At 40.3% G+C, this 25,528-nt stretch overlaps 1 protein-coding gene across 2 annotated transcripts in view; it reads right to left on the bottom strand.

Annotated features, from left to right (window-relative positions):
* LOC145338627 (receptor-type tyrosine-protein phosphatase gamma-like) overlaps positions 1–25,528 on the bottom strand; it is a 693,461-nt gene that overhangs the window by 142,787 nt on the left and 525,146 nt on the right. For both annotated transcript variants that reach the window (XM_080183016.1, XM_080183007.1), the window contains exon 9: positions 8,423–8,607. In XM_080183016.1, coding sequence (XP_080039142.1) covers positions 8,423–8,607 — 185 coding nt within the window. The remainder of the gene's footprint in view (positions 1–8,422; positions 8,608–25,528) is intronic.

Below are 25,528 nucleotides of genomic sequence, written 5' to 3'. Positions count from 1 at the left end.
GGACACTAAGTACATACAGTTTTAGCTTAGGCAGGTATCATGATTGGCGCAGGCTTGGAGACTGAAGGGTCTGTTCCTGTGCTGTACTGTTCTTTGTTTGTTCTTTATACTTTCAGTTGCGATTTTTATTTTTCTTGCAGTGTTTAACCTCCAACACCAGCAGAGACCAAGATCAGTGCCATTCAGCATTGTGATTTAAAATTCTTGCCAAAAGGGGCCACAAAATATTGTCGAACTGGTAATTTTGCTATCAATGAGGTTACTAACAGTACTATGAAGAATAAATACAACTAAGCAGACATTAAAGATCATAGTCATATGGTAAGTGCTGAGTCCAGTCTTCTTTCAGCATTTCCTCAAGGTATTTCAATATCTCAACTGAGCAAGTATGTCTTCCATTTTACTTCTTTCAACATGTAACGTCTTGCACTTAGAGTAACACCTTGCATTTATCTTTGTTATCCCTCTAGGCTACTTGGAATCATTGAGACCAATGAAGGGTAGATTAACCTATGTTTCTGCCTTCTTCAGTCAAGTAACCATTCAGAATTTCTCACTTCTTCAACTGACATCAAGAACTAACTAAGGGAGAAGTCTGAGGACAGAACATACATCCGACAGCTTTGTTGTAATAAATCAATTCTTTGGTGTGCTATGCTACAGAATCACTGAAATAAGAATTTAAGTTGTTCAAATAAAAAGGCCTATAACCCCAAAGCATAAATTGTTCCTTCCTCTTTTGCCTCATGACATAAATACTTCTACAACACCAAATAATAAAATTTGTTCCATTGTGCAACTTACGTCGCATTTAATTTTATACAAGCAATCTTATGATTTATTCTACACATTTAGCTGATTTTTAAAATCTTCAATGTACTTTTGTCAAACATTAGTGCTCATTTCATAAAAACCTTGGGTGGCGTAATCCCCTCCTCCCCCAGCGTAGCGTGTTTTGTGGCAGTGGAAGCAGACCACGTTTGGCCAGAAGTGGGATCTTCCAGTTAAGCTAATGTCAATGGCTTGCACCCTCCGCTGTTGGACAGCCCACGGCAAGGGGTCGCCATTGGCAGGACCAGAAGATTCCAAAGCCAGGAAGGCCTCGAAAACTTTGGACTTCTTTCAAAGAAATGTTACCTTTGATTTAAATAACGTCTTCACGAGGGACATGCCTACATAGTAAACGAAAACTGGGATTATGGTACTGTGAATGGAAGATTGTTAATGGTTGTACAAGTTGTCAGAAGGTAGAAGATGATGACAAGTGTTCTGGCACAATGGCAAGTCTATTCATGATTGCGGACTTGACTACTAGCTGATATAGCCAACCACCAGTTATAGCAATTCCATAACAATTATTCAAGCATCCTTGAGAGTGTGCTCGCAGTTAATTAGTCGAAGTAAATTTAATTGCTAATTTTCTAATTATTTCATTATTCCCACAGAAAATGGGATGGAAATGTATTATTGTGTAATTAGATATATTCTACTTTATCTCTTCTTGCTGATTATGTTTTGAGCCAAAAGAAATTGATATTTTTGCAGCAAAAATATCTGACTTTGAATTCTTTATTATATCAAATCAATATAAGAATTCAGCAAAATTAAAAATAAGAGACTTTATACTCCATGATACTATAAACAAAGAGTTACCACTTTGCAACAATGGCTACACTTTATTTTATTTAACAGTGGCTATGACGATATTTAATTGACTGCAAAGCAATTTGGAACATCCTGAGGTTGAGAGACGCAATGTAAATACCAGTCTTCTTAACCTATTGATATAAAAAAATCAAATTACTTGTGCAGGACATTTTGAATTGGACTGGCCCAACTATACTGAGTGGTAATACAGATTTCACCTATATTCATGCTTTAACACACTACAAAAATATCAAGCAGACTAATAGACTTCTGCATTACTGGAGTGTGCTCAACCACAAATACAGGGTGAAGCAAGTCTGGAATTTAAAGGACAGGCAGAAAATTTGATCAGGCAAGGATCTAGTGAGAAGGGAGATAGCAAGTTGCAAAGCACAAAGATACACAAGGTACTTTGAGGAAGGTTGATGGAATTATTACAGTTGTTGGAACAGAATTTTCTGCAGCAGGACATCGAACAACTTCTGCTAGTAATTCGAGTTTTTGTTGCACTCTTCAGCTCAAAAATATTTTGCCCGCAAAGTTGCTGAAAGTGCTGATAAAGACACAGCAAAGAAAACAGGGCATCAAGAGACCGGACAGAAAAGGGCAACCAATGAGATTGAAAGATTGAGAAATAATTAGCAGAAGGGCTGAGGTGGATCAATTAAAAGCTGTGAATTCAAGGTCAAATCGGATACAGAAAAATAAATATAGGGAGACATTCTGGATTGAGGGGGGGGGACAAAGCAAAAAGTGTTTTATTTAAAATCTGACATCCCTTAAAATTCAAATCCTGAAAGATTGTGACTCCACACTGTTTTCAGTGCTGGCGAGGTTGGTAGTAGTCAGCACTGATTATTAGCCCTAAGTATCTGCAGTGGGTTTAGTCTGTATCCATCATGCAAATACAGCCATCTCATGACCACTGGTGAGGCAGACAACAAAATGCTGTTTTTTGCAAAGCTATGATGGAGCAGTTCAAATCAGAGTGACTTTTAGATATTGGCATTTAACTGTACATCTGTTCCTTGGCTGAATTTGCTGTACAATTTACATATGAATAACCACTAGTGCCATTAACTTTACTGCTATTTTGACAGCAAATTTGGCCCAATGTCATATATGCCATCTGCATTTTTCAAGCAACTGGTAGAGACTTGCCTTGCTTGTGTGATACTACTCGAATAGACTCACTGGATGAGACTCATTAGCAGCCGTTGTTTGGGTGCTATGACTGTCTTCAGAGCTCCAAAATTTAATCAACAGCATGCACACACACTTGTGGGACAAATCTCGCTGGGTGCCAAATTGGTAACAGCATTAGCACTCACACAATGAATATCCATTGGAAGCATGCAAAGTAGCCAGATCATGACATCAATCAGCTTGTAATGCTGATTTGACAGCAATGGTGGCTTTTTGGAGCTCAGTATCCCAGCTGACTGCCTCTTAACTTTGATCAACTGAACACATGTTCACCAGTGCTTTTTATAGGGTTAAAGAGTTGATTAATTATTTACAGAATAATTGGTGGTTGATTTCATCGCGCTGCAGCCATGATTCGATACATGTTCAAAGCTTTCCATATATGTTTCAAATTGCAGAAGTGTCCAGGAAGTTGAGTGGCAGGTGCTGACAGACTTTTTCCTGACTTGGGTATATTAGCGATTATAGCATGACTTGGAGAATGAACATGAAAGAAAGACAAGCGGCTGGAAGGGGGGGAAGAGATAGGGAAGGGGGGAGATGAGAAGGGCCGTCAGTGGGAAGTCTTATGTACACGGGTCTTCAGAGAGCAATTCTTCTATTTGAATCACAGCAAAGAACAATGCATGAGATATCTATTCTTCAGTAAGGATACCCTCTCTGAAATCCACCACCTGCTATAGCCACTACTGCAACCTCTGTGCAGGGCAAGTACCACATTACCAGTAGCTGCAAAGGTGGCTATCATGATGAGCTTTTATACATCTGGCTGGAGCTGGAGATATTTACTACATTATGCATTTTGCCAATGTTGTTTAAGAGAGGGCACCGAGGCTCTCTCTTCAATGCAAGCTAACTATATTTCATTCTCTAAAGCCATAAGAACATAAGAAATGGGAGCAGGAGTAGGCCATCTAGCCCTTTGAACCTGCCCCGCTGTTCAATAAGATCATGGCTGATCTGAAGTAGATCAGTTCCACTTTCCCGCTTTCTCCCCATAACCCTTAATTCCCCTGTCTATCAGAAACCTATCTACCCGTGACTTAAATATATTTAGCGAGGTAGCCTCCACCACTTCAACGGTCAGAGAATTCCAGAGATTCACCACCCTTTGAGTGAAGAAGTTCGTCCTCAACTCTAAGGATACCACAAGTCAACTCTATCCTATATCAGAGCTGAAAGGGATTCCACTCCCTCAACATGTAGTTGATGTATGAGCAAAAACAGTGAATCATACAAGTTAATGCTTGGTATTCTAGCAGCAGCCATGCCTTCAGTCTGCAGCAATCTGCAGCAAGGTCTCTGACCTCACTACATGGTTCATGACTCTGATACACAGTTCTCAAATGTGTGCAGTTTGCATACATTGAAAGCTAGGCTGTCCCACAAAATGTGATACAGCAGACCGACAGTGTCCAATTGTTAATGGTCTCACTTCAACATGGAGAGCAGCGATGTGCATAGCTGGTTGACAGACTACAATAAGGACATCAACAAAGTGGAAGGAACCAAAGAACAAATGCTGTCTTCCTGAGCAAACCTTCCTGAGGTTTGTATTCCAAGAAGCCACTGCCATCCAACCACAACAGCACCCCAGCAATCCTCATCATCTTTTGGAAGGAAGATCATTGGACATGAAGTGACATCCTGTATAGTCCCTTCAAATAGTGTAATCCACAACGATAATGGTGGCAGTCTGATCTTTCAATGTAGTACTCAGACACTAGATGGCTGTTGCTTGTACTACAATGGAAGCTGCAGCAATGGCTAGCAGAAGTTGCATCAGGGCTGAGTCTGCAGGTGTGTGAATATATCGGCTAATAATTCCATGCTGGAATGGATGGAAAAAGTCCCATGCCAGGTTGATCCCAGACTCATCTATGTTCCATGACATTGAACACAAGCTTATGGCAGGGTTCCCAGTGCACCAAGCATTTTGTTGTACTTCCTCCAGAGTTTTTCTCTAGGCTTCCCCAATGAACTGCTCACCTGAGCTCTCTGCAGTGGAACCTCTGTGAGACCTTAGCACTATGGTAAGCTGGAACCTGCATTATCCAGATTCCTTCCCAGGTTTCAGCCCACTCATGGGCTGTGTCTCACTACATGTAGGTCCTGCATCTAATTTATCCTCTCAGATATGCTCAGTGCATGTATCTGAGCTGCTCATTTCTTCCCAATGTTCCACCATTGTCTGGCCTGATTGGACTCTTAGATCACTGAGAAAAATGGGACAAGGGTGACTTGCGTTGTGAGGCTATGAGGAACAGTGGTAGAGGTAAGAGCGGCAGACTTAAACTAAATGCAGTTTGTAAATCAGAAGAAATAGTGGGATGAGAAGGAAATAGTGTGAGAAAGCGGATTAGGTATGAGGATACTCTCCTTTTCAATGGTTTCAGCTCAGTCACTGGCCAGAGCAATAAGAGCAATAACCATCCCAATAATGGCCCACCAGCTGCAGGACTCAGAGGCGAGACAGAAAATTCAGTGGACCATTTAAAGGTATGTTGAGCAATGGCGGGGATTTCCAGTCTTGGGTTGCATGTGGCCAGAAAATCCCACCCACTGTTTCATCTGAGTGCTTTGGATATGAATTACAGGAGCACTTTTAACTTAACTGGGCCCTGATTGAACAAAACAGTGAGTATCATGTCTTTATTTCCCAGGAGTTGGTTCATGTGGTCAACCAGTCCGGTCTCCAAGAATTTATCCCCCCAGTAATCTTCACCTGATTCACACTGTACCCTGTGCTTATATAGCATATACCTCTGTGGTCCTGGCCAAATGTTCAACCTCACTTGCTTGCAGGATTCAGGCTAAAAGTCAATGCAAAGCAGTTAAGCTGTTCCACACTTGCACATGTATTGTCATTTCATCATTGTTGCTGAGCCAACGTCTTGGTCTTCCCTATTTAATACCATCATAGCACTATGGTCAGAATAAGGACTGCAGAAACTCAACCTTCTTTGGGAAACTAGGGGGCAATCTTACCAAAAAAAACTCTAGGTGCTGCACGTGTGAAAATGGGAGAGTTTCAGATCTGAGGCCACAAATGAAATCTTACGCCACCTGGTGCAGAAAATGATGCAGGATCTGATTCTTGCCAATAGAGGGAGTGGACAGAGTCCATTCTCGCCAGAAAGCCACTAGAGGGTGCGATGTGCAACAGAATCGAGAGATCTGTCAGTCACCACATGGATATCACCCATTCAAACCACCACTACCACCAAGCCCCCTCCCCCCGCAGATGTTTGGCCAAATGCTCTCCCAATTGGATACTGTTGCCCCAAAAACCCCTGGTGCTTCTGACATTCGCATCCACACCCCACACCCCCCCCCCACCCCCCCCCCCCCCCCCCACCACCACCAGTCAATCACCTACCCCCTTCCCCGAGTCTGGATGATCACTGCCCCACCACCCCACCACCACCACCAGTCAATCACCTACCCCTTCCCCGAGTCTGGTTGATCACTGCCCCAAACCAGCCAATAACCGATTGCTGCAGAATGCATGTCTCCACCCCCCAGCCAATCGATGAGTGTCTCCCTCCCCAGCCGATCGCTGATTGCAGAGTATGCAACTCCACCACCAACAACCCCCTCCCCAGCAGTCAATTGACAACTGCAGAATACACAGTTTCTTGAGCTGCATGCCTTCTCTTAGACCCTGCTCATCATAGCAGTGCCAGGATGTCTGGAGGTCAGTAACAAGGTAGTGCCAGGGTCCCAAGATGGCAGTGCCAGGATCTCAGGCTGGCAGTGCCATGCTGACAACCCCCCTGTCCTGACCACCCGGGGCACCTCACTGGTCTCCAGTCCTACCTGTGAGGCCAGCATGTCAAGTCCCCAATGATGGGGACCTTACATGATCCTCGCCAGTGGGGACTTTCACCGGCATGGCCGTTAAGACAAGTAAGCCCAGACAATTAAAATTTAAATATTAAAATCAGCCTCACACCTGGAAAGGGCACAAGGCTGATCACACAGGTAAGATCACGAGAGCGAGAAATCTTTCATTTCTCACATGATTTTACCGGCTCGCCCCGCCATCAACTGACACGATGAGCCAGTAAGATCGCCCCCTAAGAATGGGCGAGATATAAAATCTTGTTGACAGTCCCAAGCATAAGTGTTTTAAAAATACAGTGTAATATAAAGAACTTTAGCTTAGTTATTTGCTTTTAATCAGTGGCTTTTATGGCAGGCCCTTTTTTATTCAAGGTTATATTTCCGTTTTTTATAAATTATTAGCTTTTTAAAGCTGTTTTTATCAGCTTTTCTGGGCTGTGTGTATTGATTCTTTAAAAAATGATAATTTTAAGTTACATTTACAGCTGCTGGCTTAGAGTTGACATTTACAGCTATTGGCAACAGTGATGCTTAAAATTAGAAGCCATAACTTCAACATTTCAACAACAATACAAATACAATTTTAGGGATCCAAACATTGATGCTTCAAAATGACATACTTGAAGCTGGCAAAAAAATTGATGGACTTCATTGTTCTCTAGCTTACTACTGTAGTATTTTTAGGGGGAAGATGTTGGTGTAGTGGTAATATCAATGGAACAGTAATCCACAGATCCAGGTTAACACACTCAGAACATGATGAGAAATCCAACCACAGCAGCTGATAGAACTTAATAAATTAAAACATGGAATTGAAAGCTTGGCTCAGTTTCATTGACACTCTTACTATCATTCATTGTTGTTAAAAACCTTCCTAGTTCACTAATGTCCTTCAGGGCATTCTTACCTGGATTGCCTGTACATGACTCCAGATCCATTATAATGACTGCCCAGCAGACCATTCAGTTCAAGGGAAATTAGGGTTGGGCAGCAAATGCTGTTTTTGCTAGTGGTGCCCACATCCAATGAAAAAATTAATTGTATGTCTCAGTTTATATGTTAGTGTGACAATTAGGCTTATATTAATAATGCAATGAAGTTACTGTGAAAATCCCCTAGTCGTCACACTCCAGCACCTGTTCGGGTACACAGAAGGAGAATTTAGCATGGCCAACGCACCTAACCAGCATGCCTTTTGGACTGTGGGAGGAAATCCACGCAGACATGCGGAGAACATGCAGACTCTGCAGAGACAGCGACCCAAGTCAGAAATTGAACCTGGGTCCCTGGTGCTAACTGCTGTGCCACCATGTCCATTGCTTCCCTTCTAATGTTACATAGTACACATGTTTATTCATGACATTGAAAGAGATTTCAGGCTTCACTGTGTTAATCTCTGGTCAACCAGCTGGTGAAGGACAGTGCTAGACACAATCTTTATTCAGGCCCACAGTTATTTACAGACTTAAACATCGCACGCATAACCTCCTAACGCAACCAATGTGTTGCTTTATATGTGCTTAAGTTTTAAACCCAGTTAATGTCCACCATCTGAATACAATTAAACACAATTAATATGAAATAGATATGGTGTCGACTGTGAAAAATAGCAAGCATGGCTGAGCAAAAATTAAGAGGGAACATTGCCTGCTAATAAATACTGATATTTACATTGCAAATGAACACAGGCAGATCTCTGTCCATGGGGGTGGGGGTTACTTACCAAGTTGTTATCATTCTTTTTGGTGAAAGCTTGCTCTTTCTCCCCCTCATCTTTTGTCCAGCTGTAGGAGATCAAATAGTTCATAATGGGAGGATGGTAGATGATTTCTGGCCTATTCCATGTGACGAGTAATGCAGATCTGTTCACTGGCTGCACAGTCATGTTCACTGGTGGGCTGCTGCATACTGAAAGGCAAAAATAAAATGTAACCCTGTTGGATCATAGCCAGATACTCAAAGTCCCAGAGCCCCAGCTTCACTTGCTTTCAGGGGAAAAGAAATACATGCAGTTCATAACACTGACATACCTGACATGGAGCTTTCAGAATGGATTACATTAACCTTGTTAAAATCCTACAGCTAAATATTTTTCATCATTTATAATAGCTAACAATTTTGTGCTAAGTAGGAGGAAAGGAAATAATATTAAAACACCCACATTAGAATAAAGTGCTTACTGCACGCTCTGCATAAGAATATAGACATTTGAAGACCACAATTTCATATGTCAAAGTGAGGGTGGAGTGTATTGACTAGATTTGCTGAGAACTACTTTATTTCTATATTGTAATGTGGTGCAGAAATAGTAACATTCTCTGGGGGTCAAATACAAATTTTCATAATGAATTATTAATTCACTTTGGGAGGTAGGAGTTAATTGGAAGAGATCTTCATATTATAAAATAACTGGCCTAGATTGTCCAATTTAACAGCCATGTGACTATTTTTACTTTGAGTAAAGCACAAAACTAAACAATCATTAAACATTTAATGTAGTAACTATGACAATTAGCACCTTTCATACACTGAACAACATGTGTTTTGCTCCAGAGTTTTGAAAAAAAAGTTTAAGAAAGGAAGACTGCAGGCTTATTAAAAATCCTCATTATGAGTGGAACTCATGACCCAACGACAAGCATTCAAATTATTGCATCAAAAACAATTTAAATGTGTAGCAATGTTGCATGTCTGATGGATGAAAGATCTGCATTATAAATCCATTTTAACTAAGTTAATGGAAATTAGACAATCTGTATATTCCAATGAACCATTGGTTATGATGATGTGATTGTATTAAAAAGGTAGATTCTCTTTCCTCCCCTTGCCAGATCATCATACTTATTAGTCTTTCATCAAAGTTCCAGGCAAATAACCAGTGCTTCAGCTGTTGGCAAAATTAACATACTGCTGAGGATCTGAGTTCGTTTTTTTCTAATTTGTTTCTGCCTTATAAGCAATTAAATGACTCCCTCCAAATTGAAATTGGTACCTGCAATGAAGGAATCATTAGGTATCAATTTGTGCCCTGCTGCTTCATGTTCTTCAAGTTCCGGAAACTCCTTTCATCAACTAGCATGTATAAAACTACTTTCTGGTTTTCTTAAACTGACAAGCAAAACAGTTTGACTGCTTTGAACTGAGATCATCCCAGCTTCATTTCTCTGTCTGCTTGCAGCGCTACCAAAAAGAGCTCTTTGTCTCTCTGAAAGGAATTTATTATTCCCTTGTGGATAAGGGATGTGGAGAGATGCGTTTTAAAATAAAGTTGATGCAACAGCAAGTTCAAAATGTGTCTTTTGCAAATCAGCACATTGACACAGAGGGTGAAGTTTTAAGGCCTGGCTGATCCCAAAACCGTAAAATCCCAACCCAAAGTCAACGGACCTTCCCATGCCCCACCCCTCACCTGCTCTGATTCCTGTGGCAGGTGGGCTGGTAAAATTCTGGCCACAGAAGCAAAGGACCATCAAACCAGCAAATACCCAATGCAAAATAAAAATGGAAAATACAAGTAGCTCATAACATCTGTAAGGAGAAAAGCCAAGTTAACACTTCTGATGTAGAACCTTTACCTGAACTCCAAAATTCTCCGTAGGCCACTGGAGGGAAACAATAGAACTTGTAATCATAAAATAAATTAATAGTTAATTGACTGCCAAATGTTTATTAGAAACATAGAGAGTTGTTAGAAGAAGTAATTAGAAAACAGATGATGACTGAATACTTTTCCATAATCGAGGAAGAGAACAATATACAGCAATATAAAGGAAGAAACTCAGTTGATTTAAAAGACAGAAAATATTCCAGGAACTGATGGTCCACTCCAATATGCAGTGGAATTGCAGATATGCCAGCCATAATTTTCCAAAGCTCTCTAGATTCTGGAGAATGCTTTCTGGAGTGTCAAGTTGCAAGCTTCCCACCATTATTTAAGAAGAGATTGTAGGGAAAATCATCAGTTAAAGGAATTTACTTGAAACTATCAGCAGGACAAAGTGGCTGAGCACTTGAACTATTAGAAACTCTTCATGGAGAGTCAGCCTGGAGTTGTTAAATGCAGGTTGCTTCTGAATAACTGAATGTTTTGAGAAGATCATTAGCATGGTGCCTATGAATGTTGTTCACATGAACCTCAAGAAGGCATTTGATGAGGTTCTACTTTTTTCTTCTTTTCTCTTTCTGCACACTAAGGCAGACTTTCACTTGTTTCTATAGCTAGTTATTCCTGAAACAGGGGATTGCTAGTCTGTTGCCAGGGGCTTATGAGATGACGAGCGGAATTATGCATCAAATATGGTTGATCAGAATTCCCTCCTGCTCTTACTGCCACCCATTGGTGTGTTGGAAGAATTTTGTAGATTTACACTCAACCTGTTTGGCCACATTATGAATGCACCTTCCTTGGTTATCAAATCCTGGAGTGGGACATGAACCTGGAGTTTCTGGGTCAGAGGCATATGCACTACCCGCCACGCCACAAGACATCCATGAAGTTCTATACATGAGATTATTGGAAGCTAAATGGGCATGGAATTGGAGATAACCTTCTAACATGGATCAATAATTGATTGGGTTTCAGGTGCCAGATTTGACATGAAAATCTTGTCCTCAGATTGCTTGGATGTAACAAGCAGTGGTTGCCCAGGAATCTGTGATGGCCTTGGATGAAAGAATGCAGAATTGTATATCAAAATCTGCAACAACTCCAAATATGATGGGGAGTGGGAAGTTGTACAAGGTTATAGAGTGACTAACTTTGTAGGAAAATGTATGGCATTTGGCGTTTAACGTAGGTAAGTGGAAGGCTATACACATTGGATTTGAAACAGAAATTTGGAATATTTTCTTAATGGTGGGAGACTAATTGCTGCAAAGGAGAAAAAGGATATAGGTGTCCATGTATCCAGATTATTAAATGTTCATTTAAAGGCACAATCAAAAACAAAAGTAACCAAAACGGTGAATAACAAGTTGGAGTTCAAAATTGAGGAAATGATGCTTCTGCCGCGCAGTCTTGACCAAACCTCATCTGCACTACAGCATTCAGTTTTGGGCACCAATATGTTGGAATTAGATGGGAAACTGTACAGATTCACCAAATACCAGGCTTTAAACAGTCACATTATTAGGACAGGATGCATAAACATAATTTTACTTTGCTTGTGCTTAGAATATTGAAGGGTCATCTAATCAATGTATTTAAGGTGATTACAGGATTTGATAAGAGTAGATACAAATAAGTTATTTCCTGTGGTGGCAGAATCCACAACGACAGAGAGAAATCTTAAATTAAATATTCTATTCAGGAGTGAATTCTGAACTACATTCATATAAAAAGTTAAAAACACTAGGTCAGTTTAAATTTTCACGACTGAGATTAATGGACTTTTATTAGGATAGGAACGGATATGGAAAAAAGACAGGCAAATAAAGTCGAGGCACAGATCTGCCATCATGCAACTGAATGGTGGAACATGCTTAAGGCTCTGAATGGCCTAATGCTTTTCACACATTCCTATCTCCGAGACATTAAAAGAACCAAAACCAGCTAAAGGAATAAAAAGACATGAAAAATACTGAGAAAGGAGAAAAGATCCAAAAATTGAAAATTAAAAATCCTGAAGGATACAGGGGCTTTTAGATGGTGCAAATGAAGTAAATGGAGTGGAATTTATCCAACGCCAAAGAGAAAAGAGACAGCTGAGGGATCAGACTGTGCTCTCCCGCCACAGTCAGAACCACACAAAAGGCATCACCATTTTGATGTGGCTCATTTAAAAAGGAGCAATATTTTCCCATGCTATGTAATTATAGCAAAATTTAGCTTCCAGCTTTCAGACATATTTGATTAAAAGCAAAATCCTTGGACAGCCAAGGAATTGCAGGTGAAATTCTGGACAACAGATGGCAGTGCAAGCCTAAATATAACCAAACAGCATCACACTTCTGATTGTGTACCATGGCCACATTAACTTTTTCATTCTCATCTACTCCTAACATGAAATTTTAAAATTAAACACTTGATTTGATTAATCTAACCTCCTGCACCTTTGAGCAGGATTGGGGCAGACTGTGTTCCCTTACAAATTATATGAGATAAATTTGAAGCAAAAGGTTTTTCACACAAATTTTGCCTTCTCTCATAATCAGCAAAACCATTTTAAGTATCTGAGGCTTTCAGTATTAAGGTTCTTCATTCTACCAAACCCAAAATGCCTTAGGGTGAAATGCAAATCAAAGAGGAGGAATTGAAACCAGGTCCGCTCATTTACATTTGCAAATAATTAGCTATTAGCACACAATTTCATTAAGTATAATGATAGAAGCTTTTTGTATTTACTGCTGGACATAAATCAATGAATACCTGGAGCAACTGAACATTCATTGACCAATGACCCACAGCACTTACAAGCTGTAGGTCAATTTTATTTTCTTGTAAATTAGGTTTCCTCGTGTGGTATTTAAGCTTAATGGTGGAAATGATCACAACTCATTAAGAAAGATTGCTGGAATTCCAGTTTTTATTTCTCAAAGTCAATGCATTTAAACCTACAGTGCCCACACTTATGACAAAATTAACAAAGGGTAGCAGACTTGAATGTTATATATAGCAACATCAGGTTTGAAAATATTCAAGTCTTCACAGTGTTTTGTGCACTTAAACCACTGACCATAGCTTTTGTCCTTGTGTTCTGGGTTTAGAATTGGCAGAAATCCAGGTGTAAGGAGCAGGGATTTGCAGCATAAAGGCATAAACTGTGTATTCATAAAATTTATCTTCTCAAAAAAATTACGACAGATTGTACGAAATCCCTATCTGTAAAATCATGCATTACTACACATAAAGCTTTTTTTTAAAATGAACAGAACTTTTCCCTTCCCTCCCTGCAACTTCAGTTATGAGGATGGGAGTGGGGGGTAGTATTGTGACATTGTTATTTCATCTGATCTGACAGTCATTTCAGGAATATGTACATTACTCTTAAATCTGGCACAATGAAAACAGCATGTGATACAGTTTCCTTAGAAAGAGATTTAAGTGTTCACTTAGCTGACCTTAACCCCACCTATGCCAGCTACTGGATTTTGTATTGCAATACATACAGTAAAAGGAGGTGACTTAACTGAAATGCTGCAGTGTACTAATGGGTCAATTATCATTATTTCCTGTATCTTTGGTAGCTAATACACAATGAGTTTCTTGCATTTTCAGTTTAATTGCAGTTATTATATGTTACATTAATCATGCATAATTTGTTAGCTGAGATGTTCTGTTCTGTTCAGGGTAAAGGAAGTGAAACATTGACATAAATTGGATGCTCATTATGATGTTACAGGTGAATATTCAAGGTATCCTCATAGAGATCCAGGGCAGAGCATAAATGTGGAGGTCACCTTCACAATAATGAATAGCCTGAAATCAGTCCAAGCGCAGAATGGCCAAGTATGTGTAATGTAACCAAACATTTTTGGGAACAACTTTCTTTTTAAAATGCAGAATGGGGTGAGGGGTAGTATAAATATGCAGATAATTCTGGAATTGAACCACCTTGGTGCGAAGACTTCAACTGTCTGGCTGAATGGTCTTGCATTTTATTCACAAGATTAAGTGAGAAATAGTATATCATTAACATGTATGGCAATGAACGAGGATGTAGGTTACATATTCTCATGTACTGTATCACATCAAGGTTTAAAAATTACTAAGGATATAGAACATTCACATTTTCAAAAAACATAATACTCAATAACGATTTGCACCTTAGATCCATATTTGATTGCAGATGAATAAGAGTATTCCAATGCAGTCTATTTGAAGTGTTGCTATCTTTTTATAATGTGAGGTTTGAGGTGGCAGATTATCAGACAGTATCATTCATCAATCACATGAGCATCCAACTCCACAATTTTGTGACTGACTAATTCTTCAAGGGGAACCAATCTCAATGTAAAATGCTTTTTTCATATAGTAAATTTCAGCATTTGTGATTTAAATAGCTCCCATTTTTATATTTCACAGGCATTGGAGAAAGATACCAAGCATATGAATATTGTTCCACAGGAAAATTAATTCCATCCCACTTACAAATTAAAAGCATGTTTCCTATGTGTTGTAGGAGTAATGTTGTACAATGTAGCATAGCAACCATGAGAAATTACTGGTGGTAACTAGGCAGTTATTCATGGTTGTTATGACTGAAATTCTGTGGAGAATATGCAATGGCAGAAGTTAAGACTTCTGATATAAGAAAATGTCCATTTTCACTAATAAATATCCACATAATTAACTATGATAATTAGTTTAAAGGAGGGTGTATCAATTCAATTTTAGGACATCCTTTTGGAGGATTATTTATGATCATCATGAAATACAATTATAATTTTGCCATGAACAGTGAACACTATAAATCTTCCCCATAGTTAATTAAACTTCATTCTTTCTTGAGACACCAAGGAAGGTTTTTGAAAACTATCAGTATCATAAATTTTCAAAAGATCCCCATGTAAAAACTGGTTAATTGTGGAAATCATTAAAAATAGCATTTGAAATGCCATGGAAAATACGTAAAATGTGGCCAAATTGGCAATTAGAACAGTTGTTCAGTTCATGTTTTGGGACTAGATTTATTGTCCACGTGTACAATTCCTAGAATGAGAGTGTGCTATTTTAGCATTCCCCACTTTTGCACCAAGGTTGAATCAGTAATCATAAGGTCCTGATTACATTAATCTCTTTTATTCAATTCATTATGTCATTGGCAGTGGCCCAGAGTTTTCTCTAGGTTTAGCAGATCGATGTAATATTTCATAAAAGGCAGACATTAGAAATATTAAATGTTTTAGACAAATGACAAACTTCAAAAGAGTGGACTGAAAATTCAATATTGGATCTTCTGTAGTGTGACACGAAATCTAAGATTGTTTAGCCAGCTTGTTTCAAATCTAACCTAAAGTGAATTCAAAAGTAAAGGATTATAAGCATTAACAAATGAGTTTTATTACATGAGGTGGAACATTGTGATCCCTGCCAGCCAGTTTGAAAGGGGAGGGAGCTCCTAAAATGCAGCATGTGGCCTGCCCACCCACTCACCTGTCTGAACCTGTCTCCTATTATATGGGGAGGGTGGGAGAGATGTCAAGTAATTGATCCACCCTTGTGCCTATTGAGGCATTAAGTGATCAATAAATGACCACTTAATGCTTCATTCCACCCCTCAGCTATTTTATCCATGCTAATGGAGGCCCACACCAGATGGGTAGCTCAGCAGCTTTTACTGGGCAAAGTAGTGGTGGGTAAGAGGGGAGGGAGAAGTACTTCATTTGGAAGTCACCTGTGCCCACCAGATGGGCAGCTGTGCCCACCTCTTTAGCCTTCACCCATCAGACTATCAAACCCACCCTTCACACCACTCACTGGCCCCTCTGATTTACTCAAAGTCTGACTTTTATTATCTCCTATACTTTGGAGACTGTCCATATGAAATGACCCATCCTGGAATAAGCTTGCACCTTTATCACTTGAGAACAGAAATGCAGATTTCCTGCCTTTAAAAGAAAAATGTTTTATGTTCACCAGCATTTTCTGAATACATCTGACGGTCTGCCAAGGAGTTTGACAATATTTTGCAGATGGTGGAGCGCTCTGTTTCCAACTTGTGTGGAGCTCTGGTACATCTACTGCCATATCACAGTCAATCATGGCATGTTGGGTCACCTCAGTGAGTGCTGCAGCTGCGCACTCCTTGCAGAAGTTAGTAGCACCAGAAGAATTGTCTCTTTGGGATGCTTCTGACTTCACCATCCCTTCTGCTCTCAACAGGCTGTGTGACTGAATGGATAGGAACTTTGCCAGATCATGGATCTCTTACAGTCAACTCCCTTGCTGACTAGTGGGACTAGTGAATCGCAATCCATCATAAGGGACATTGTTGTGCAAGGGAATTGGAAAATGCTGCTCTCTACAGGATGACAGTGGGTCTGCATTCTTGCCATCCCTTCAACCAATGATTTCTCCAATGTTAGAAAGCCAGCTAAGTCAGACTTACTGGGCAGGTACCAATTTCTTGCAACCTGCCAAGGTCCTATCATGCCTTGAGCTCCAAAGATTTCCAAACATAAACAGTTATGAGCACCATCTGAGTAACAGCAGCCTTTCACGTCTTCACTACCCACTCCCCCTCACTGGGGAGTACTTCAGTCAAACAGTAGTGTAGATAAGAGATCACTTAAGAAAGGTACTTCTCACACTTGGGTGATAGAATGTAGGTTTTTCTGTAAGGCAGAAAAAAGATAAATCTATTTGAAATCTTTGTTTGAAGACTGCTTCTGTAATAGCTTTTGGGCCCGTAATGCTAACTGACACCAGTATGGACATTGGCGGATATGGTTTATCGAAGGATGGGTGATGATGGACAAGACTTAACAGAGATAAGCAGGGATTGTTCCGCTGATGTAGTCTTCAATGAGTTCTGGATACAGCAGGTGTTGGAGTTTTCTCCTTTGTCATCCTTTATGCAACCAGGTCTCTTTAAAAATGACCAAGGTCCTCATTCAGTGGTGCTTCCATTTCCCTTAGAAAAATGTGGTGTCGCATAGAGGAAACCACCGTCACAGAGAAAAGTCCTGCTGGGTTGTAGTGAAAGACAGTCAACATGTCCAGGCAACCAATGCAGCTTGAGAACCACAGTCTTTTGCAGACCGTGAACTCGAACTGAACTGTGGCCAAGATTTCCACCCTAGTGTCGTAGTGAAAATGGTGGATGACTCTGCAAATTCTGAACGCAGCATTTCTTATTTTTGCACTAGTTGGATTGGAGTCAGGCTGGGGTTCACATAGGTATGATTTATGGAGGCAGTTGGCCATTTAAGTTATTAACTGCCTCTGTTGAAATAGGATTTTTGAAGGCCAAGAATGTGAAACTCAACATGTGCAGATAGGACCAGGTAAGAGCTGGTCTGAACTTGGTGAATTCATATGGATAGCCAGGGTACCCCTTTGGAGCGGGACGAATTTAAAACTTGCCTTCACTACAATATAACAATACACCTCAAGGAGCAGAAGGTAACCTCAGCAAGGGTCATCGCAGTTATGGCTCAGCACCATGAACTGACTGTCAAACTGTTGGCCTACAACGGACTTATGTCAGGTAGTTCATATCAGCAAGGAAAGGATAAGGGAGAGATGGAAAGGGTGGAAGTAGGTCACAAATGAAAAGGAGAGTAGGGAAAACAGGACAAACCAATTTTTAACTTTTAAAAGGGGTTTGGAAAACAAACCAGCAAGGCCATGTCCAGTTTGATTTCAATATGGCCAGTCAGGGTGTGTCAAGGAGAACAGCTGCTATACCCAGAGAATCACAAGGAACATTATGACACAGTCCATGTCTAGAGTCATGAAAGCAAACACAGCAGACGGTGTAGATATCCTTAGAGATTTCATATTCGAGAGCAAAATGGTTCTTAATGTTTCCGAGAAACTGGAAAAGGAAATTAGCATTCTCCAAGATACAAGGTGCTCACAGACACTGCTGATGGGGAAAATTGAAGATTTCTTCTGCAGATGCAGAACAAATTGCAGTGTACTTAGTCAAGTTGAAAGACTCACTGGAGAATGTACTGATGTACAATCTGTAAAATAAGTCACTTAACAGAGTAGACTTGTTAAGGGGCTGAAATGGTGGATGTAATCTCAACCTTACTCATGTGGTCAACATTTTATTGTGAGATGATCTGGATGGTGTAACCTCCAAATGTTCAAGGGCAGTTCAAAAAGAAATGCAGAGGCTGAAGAAAAACTGCAGAATTTGGCAGAAAACTAAAATAAGCCCTGAGGGGAGGCAGTATGGGTGGTGAAACGTGTGAGAGTTGAAGGGGCTCAGGAGAAACCATGTGAGTCAAAAGAGGTCAGAAACAGACCAGTGGAAGTAAAAAAAAGATGAAGGAAGGATCCATGGAATTTAAAAAGGCTTGAATGAGTGACCCCAAAATCTGGTTGGCAGACAGTTCCTTCTCGGAGTTAAACAGAAACCAGGGAAGTTCTAAAGCAGACAAACAGATAATCAGGGAGATGGCTCATCCAGTTGAAGTGCCATATGGCAGGGCAGCAGAAGCTAGCCAGCCACCTGTAAGGAGGGGTGTCCCAAAAGACATGGGAGATCAACCCACCTCTACAGTAATTGAACTGGGGAAATCATTACACCTTAAGCCAAACCACACTTGTAACAAGTCAAAAGCAAGTTCAGATGGCACTGACACCTCCCAGGATCAGAAACAAATGCACCCTATTCCATCACCCTAGAAATACAATTCCTCAGTGAGCTGATATCTGAGATAACAAGTTCCGACATTTTAGACACAGTCAGGCAACGGCTTTGCAACATCTTTCTGCAGTTCAACAACTTAATTTGCATATTAAAAGCCTTTGCATCCAACCATTAGAATTTCCAACCATTATTTTGTAAATTGAGTTTGTGTCTTTATATGCCCTGTTTGTGAACTGAAATCCCACTTACCTGATGAGGGAGCAGAGCTCCGAAAGCTAGTGGCTTGTGCTACCAAATAAACCTGTTGGACTTTAACCTGGTGTTGAGAGACTTCTTACCTAGTCAATGACACAGTACACTTGGCTAAAAAAACTGGAGTTTGTGTAAATCCCAATGTTCAATCTTGCTGTCTTCAGATTTCTAGATGGAATATGATGAAATTGGCATAAATCACCTACGTAATGCAGGCATTAACTTCAGATTGACTGATGCTGCTGATATCCACGATGGAGTCTGCCACAAGCCAGAAGTAAAAAAGTTGAGGCTCTATGCAAACCTTGTTTGAATTAGGCAAGCAGTGCCAGCTGTGGTAATAAGTTGCTGGTCTTGTTGAAGGAGGTGGCAAGAGGACTGGTCTGGGACAGGCTCCCCGTGGAAGAACAGAATCCTTCTGCAGCACTCCTCTAAAAAGAACAAGCATGTAACTCTGACCTACATACCCTATAGGTTTAGGGAGGGTAAGATTTCCAATGAGCATCTCTGACTTCCGTGTTCTCTCTGCAGTTGCTGCTGCTCCTCTTCCACTATCCCAGAGTGGAATGGTTGAAACGGTTAAATTTTTAAGGAGTAAAAGTACTCCAGCTACACCACTGCACTTTTTGAATGTTGAAGCAAAGATCAGAAATTTCATACCCCAAAAACAACCAAAAAAGACAAGCAACCAACTGTCAAGTGTTGACATTGTTAAAATGTAAGTAAGTGAGTTCCTCCTTAAAATCTCTCTTGGTGCTGATTGTGATATTGATCGTAATTTACATACAATCACTAAGTGCGCACCTGTTTCTAAGGGAGAACTACCTGTTTAAATCAAGGCCCACTTGAAAATTGCCATAGACCGACCTCTGGCTGAACGTTGGCAATTTTATCTCCCACTTTTAGCAATGTCACTATCTCATTTGTGCCAAAAAAAAGGCATTTGGGAGACAGAAATTGGCCCCATTATTTCCTACAAATCTGCAAATCAGCGACATAAACATTTCTCAATGTTCTGTGTTGGACTAATTAGATCTGAAGAGTGAAGCAACATAATGGAGTAAAGACAAAACCTGGCAGAGCATTTTTAAGACTCTGTAATGATAATCTTGTGTCCATGATCCTAGCAGTAATACCACTTAAGCAATGCTTCAAAAAAAAAAGTAGCTTCAAAACACTCAGAATTCAAGTTGCCAATGTCATTTAAGGAGGAACATATTATGAAATATAAATGTTCAATCTTTATAGACTGACTGAACATTTTGGAGAGAAGTAGCTGCCTTGGTGAAGGTGAACATGCCATTCACAAGGTAATTAGGTCAGGGATTTTTATAGTTTCATGACAGGAAAGTACTTAAAAGTACCTGCTGTGTAGTGAAGCTTGAACACAAAAACTGTTAGAAATCCCAAGTGACACGTGTGGGTGTTTGGACACATGGGACAGTATGTAATGGAGGTGACAAGCCACTTGGCTGCTGGCTGGGGAGCCAGTGAAAGCCTTGAGTCATTTCCTTTCAGGAAGGCCCACTGGATTATGTGCCTCTCGGGCACTTAACTGGGCACTTCTTCGAGTTCAAGGATCCTAGGGGTGGAAGTCCTGTCCACCAAGAGTTCCCAGCAAATCAGAGATCAGCAACTCTATTGAGCGGCTGCGCCAGTGGGGAATCAGTGGTTGCTGAGTGTATGATACCCTAATATTATTGCTAAATCCCAGGATGTGGGCGAATGATGAGCTGCAGGGGGTCGGGAGGGGGATTGGCAGCAAGGGCAGGGGACAGGGGTCAACAACAACAGTGGTGGGGTGGCTCTCAGCAGGGCCCCTCCCACTTTCCCATGCCATGTTTGTCAATCAGACACTGAGGGACCCCCCCACGCCCCCCAACCCCCACCTGGGAGCCTGCAAGCAACCTTGCACTAATTTGTTAGTCATGCTCCTTACATGGCCTCCCTGCCCCACCCACGCACCCACCACTGAGTTAATGCCAGTCATAGCAGGATGTGACCTTTAAGTGGCCATTAGTATTTAATTTAGGGTATAAATTGGCAGCAAGGCATGAATGGTGTCCATGAATCTTCATGCACAAGACTTACATTAGGTTGTAGATGGAAACGCAGAGGCAGGGAAACATCCAACCTACCACTCTCCTTTTTCTGTTGAGCACAGACACTTCTTCCAGCTAATTCTCCAATAAAAAGATTGATAAACAAACAGTAAAGATTTTCTTAAATTATTTCATGAGTAAGAACTGGTTGTTCAGTTTTTAATAAAAGATGAAAGCTTTCTCCAATACTATCAGTGCTGGTTTCAGATTGTTGTAAGCAATTAGCATAATCACTGCCATTTCCTACATATAACCTTAACTAATAAGATATGATTGTTCACTTCTGTCTTTTGCTCTTTTGCTAATTCAAACTGTAAAAGAAATCACAGCAAGATGTTTTTCCTCCCTTGTGTTAAGTGGTTTAATCTTCAGTATTTCTCTGCGGGAAGACTATTGATGCCATGTACTTGTCACTTCCCACTTATAAATCTTCCTGGCTGGAAATTACAATGAACAATGAAAGCTCTCCACTGCACCAGCACTTGTTCAGAAATTATGACAAAAGGTCAAATTGATCCAGACTGAAAGATGGTGTCTCACTGTCAATAACTTTTCTTTGGAAGTAAAAATACAAGATTACCTGCATTAAGAAATAAGTGATGGGGAAAAATAATGGTCTGTAGACACAAATTAAGTGATTATGCAAGACACCATATTACAAATCAATTAATAACTCAAAAAAATTGCTATGAATTTGATCTGTTCTGAATGTTAATGGAGACTGCAAATGAGCACACTGGAACATGGCACAGAGTTCAGTATGTGTCAAATAAAATGTTGAGTTAGAGTTAATATGCAAAATCTCAAGACAATACTGTCAGGAAATGTAAGTAGAGTAAGAGACTTATTTTCCAATGTATTTTTTAAAATCGAGGGGTTGAAAATTCCTGAACATGCTATATTACCTAGTTTATCCTAGAATTCTGGAATGAAACATGCAAAATATCTACAGATTCCAAATGAATCAGAAAAACCTTAATTTAAATATGTGCACGATTTTTGCAATAGATTGGCAATCTGCCTTTGGGCTGCCTGTTTCTAAATTAGGTAAGAACAATCATTTTATAACACCTGTTTTTTGTAACATCAGAGTGATCCTTGACACTAAACTGGAAATATACTTTGCAAGTGCATGTGACAGACACATACCTTCATTACGTGGTGATGTCATCGGATGTGCAACTGTACCTTTGTTTCACACAATTTTTAACCTTTTCATGTTGGAATCCAAAAGAGGTAAAAGTAGCTTTAAACTAGAAAACTAGTTGCAAATTGCTTTGGATGTGAATACATGAGCATGTTATCTACTATTTATTGTGACTACTTAGCAATCAGAATTTTTAATGCTATTTGTGACAGGTTACATGACTCTGGAGCTGATGTGCTTCTTTGTTTTGGATCTCCAGTCTTAAATTCATTACACACAGAATGAGATAACTTGGTCCACTGACTTAATGCCAGCTCTCTGTAAAGCAAGCCAATCAATCCCATTGTCCTGATCTAAAGTAAAGTTTATTTATTAGTCACAAGTAAGGCTTACATTAACACTGCAATGAAGTTATTGCGAAATTCCCCTAGTCGCCACAGTCTGGTGCCTGTTCGGGTCAGTGCACCTAACCAGCATGTCTTTTGGACTGTGAGAGGAAACCAGAGCACCCAGAGAAAATCCACGCAGACACAGGGAGAACATGCAAACTTCGCACAGACAATGGCCCAAGTCGGGAATCGAATCCGGGTCCCTGGCACTGGGAGGCAGCAGTGCTAACCACTGTGCCATCATGCCACCCCCTATTCCTACAGCCCTACAAATTTATCCTTACCAAGAATATGTAGGTCACAATTTGTATGTTTTAGAACACAACATAAGCAGTGGGAGATGGGACGTTCTTTAGTTTTATTTCAGTGTTTGCTCCAAAGGTAGTTTAGTTGCAGTTTGGGTTCTAGCAGTCTGCAGCTCACCAAGAGAAAAGAGCTAAAGCCGATAAGTCAAGCCAGGAGTTAAGCCGAGAAAATCTTAACTTCTTCATTCCATGTGGAATTCGGGTGGGGGAGTTAATCTCAGAACAGGTTTTTTCAAGGAAAAGCAGCTGAAGATTTATCCTAGTTCACAATCAGTAGAAGAAATCCTCACAGATTGTGGTGGCAAAAAAAGCTAGCAACTGAATTAGCTGAGAAACATTATGGAGGCAACCAGAACAAGGGATAGGCATGTAAAGTCAAGAGTTCCTCAGGGTAGTGTCCTAGGCCAAACCATCTGCTATTCCTTCATCAATGACCTTCATTCCGTCATAAATTCTGTAGTGGAGATGTTCGCTGATGATTGCATAATGTTCAGCACCATTCACAACTTCCTCAGATACTGAGGAATTCCATGTCCAAATCCAGCAAGACCTGGATAATATCCGGCTTTAGCTGACAAGTGGCAAGTAATGTTCGTGCCACATAAGTGCCAGCTGATGACCATTTCCAACAAGAGAAAATCTAACCATCACCCCTTGACATTCAATGACATTATCATTGCTGATTCCCCCACTAACAACAACCTGGGGGTTACCATTGACTAGCAATTGAACTGAACCAGCCATATAAATATGTGGCTACAAGAGCAGGTCACGGTGAGTAACTCACCTCCTGACTCTCCAAAACCTGTCCACCATCTACAATGCACAAGTCAGAAATGTGATGGAATACTCGCCCTGGCCTGGGTGAGTGTAGGTCCAACAACATTCAAGAAGCTCTACACCATGCAGGGTAAAGCAGCTTGATGTGTTGGCATCCTTTCCACAAACATTCATTCTGTCCACCACAGCCACACAGTAGCAGCAGTATATATTATCAACAATTTGTACTGCAGGAACTCAGCAAGGTTCCTTACACAGCACCTTCCAAACTACAACCGTTAATCTCTAGAAGGACAAGGACAGCAGATACATGGGAACACCACCTCCTGGAAGTTCCTCTTCAAATCACTCACCATCCTGACTTGGAAATATATCGTCATTCCTTCACCATCACTGGATCAAAATCCTTCCCTAACAGCACTGTGGTTGTACCTACACCTCAGGGACTACAGTGGTTCAATCAGGTAGTTTGCCACCATATTCTGAAGGACAATTAGGAATGTATAATAAATGCTGGCCTAGCCAGCAAAGCTGATATCCTGTAAATGAATGAAAACATTAAACAAAGAATCTTATCTTGGAGAATAGCTGAAACTGAGGAGAATTAAAGTAATTTCTTGAAGTCTCTGGCATACAGTCGGGTGGTCTCAACAGGAGTAAATAATGATTAGATCTCAAAGTATAAGAAAATTCTTAAAAGAAGTAAAAGTAAAATTGTGTGCATTGCACACGTAATTATAAATCATATTATTTAATAAAATAAGAACTTTTAAGTTTTTTAAAACAATAAAGTATGTTTTTGTTAAAAATGTGAAATCTTGTATTGTAGATCTATTGGTTAAAATTAGCCTTCTGAATTTCTCTTTAAATGTCAACAGGATCAAAATTTCCGCAAGAGCCCATCCAACTTGCTTTTGAAATCATTAATCATCTCTGCTTCTACCATCCTCTTAAGCATCGAGTTGCAGGTTATTACCACTGTGTAAAGAAAGGTTGCTCCCCATATTTCGCCTGATGTCTTGCCCAAAACCCTAAATATGTGTCCTCTCATCCTTGCACTATCACTGTCTTAATTGATTCTTTGCCCCTTCAGCCCAGTTGCCTTTCTTCCACCGTCTCTTTATTCTTAGTTACTTTTCTATTAATAATGGCTGCATTTTGGCCTAACTACAAGTTCATTGTGCCCTCCCTGAAGGTGCTTATACCTGGTTTCACCACTGTCCACCCACTGAGCACATTTAAATCCATATTCAAAAGCAAATTAAAGCATACGCAAAGAATTCTGAAATAAAAGCAGAAAATGCTCGAGATTCTCAGTTGATCAGTTATTATCCGAAGCTGGTAACAGCGTTAAGTTTAAAGCTGATTACTTTTTGTCAAAACTCACACCTTAAATCGTATTTTCAGCTGGCAGATCTGGCATCACTGATCTACTGGCTTATCAGCTTTATTTTGCTTTGGTGCAGTTTTTGATTAGAAATGGATTTTACTGCACTATCATCCATTTCTCTGCTACTTCTGTATCTTGTTGTGACCTCCAAATTCTGCACCACACCCTCACATCCCACAGCTTGCGCAAGTTCCTAGC

This window comes from Carcharhinus amblyrhynchos, chromosome 3 (genome assembly GCF_965287045.1).
Source record: "Carcharhinus amblyrhynchos chromosome 3, sCarAmb.v2.hapA, whole genome shotgun sequence".
In the NCBI taxonomy this organism is placed as follows: Eukaryota; Metazoa; Chordata; class Chondrichthyes; order Carcharhiniformes; family Carcharhinidae; genus Carcharhinus; species Carcharhinus amblyrhynchos.
Note: the sequence above shows the minus strand (reverse complement) of the source record. Positions and strands in the feature narration are given on the sequence as shown.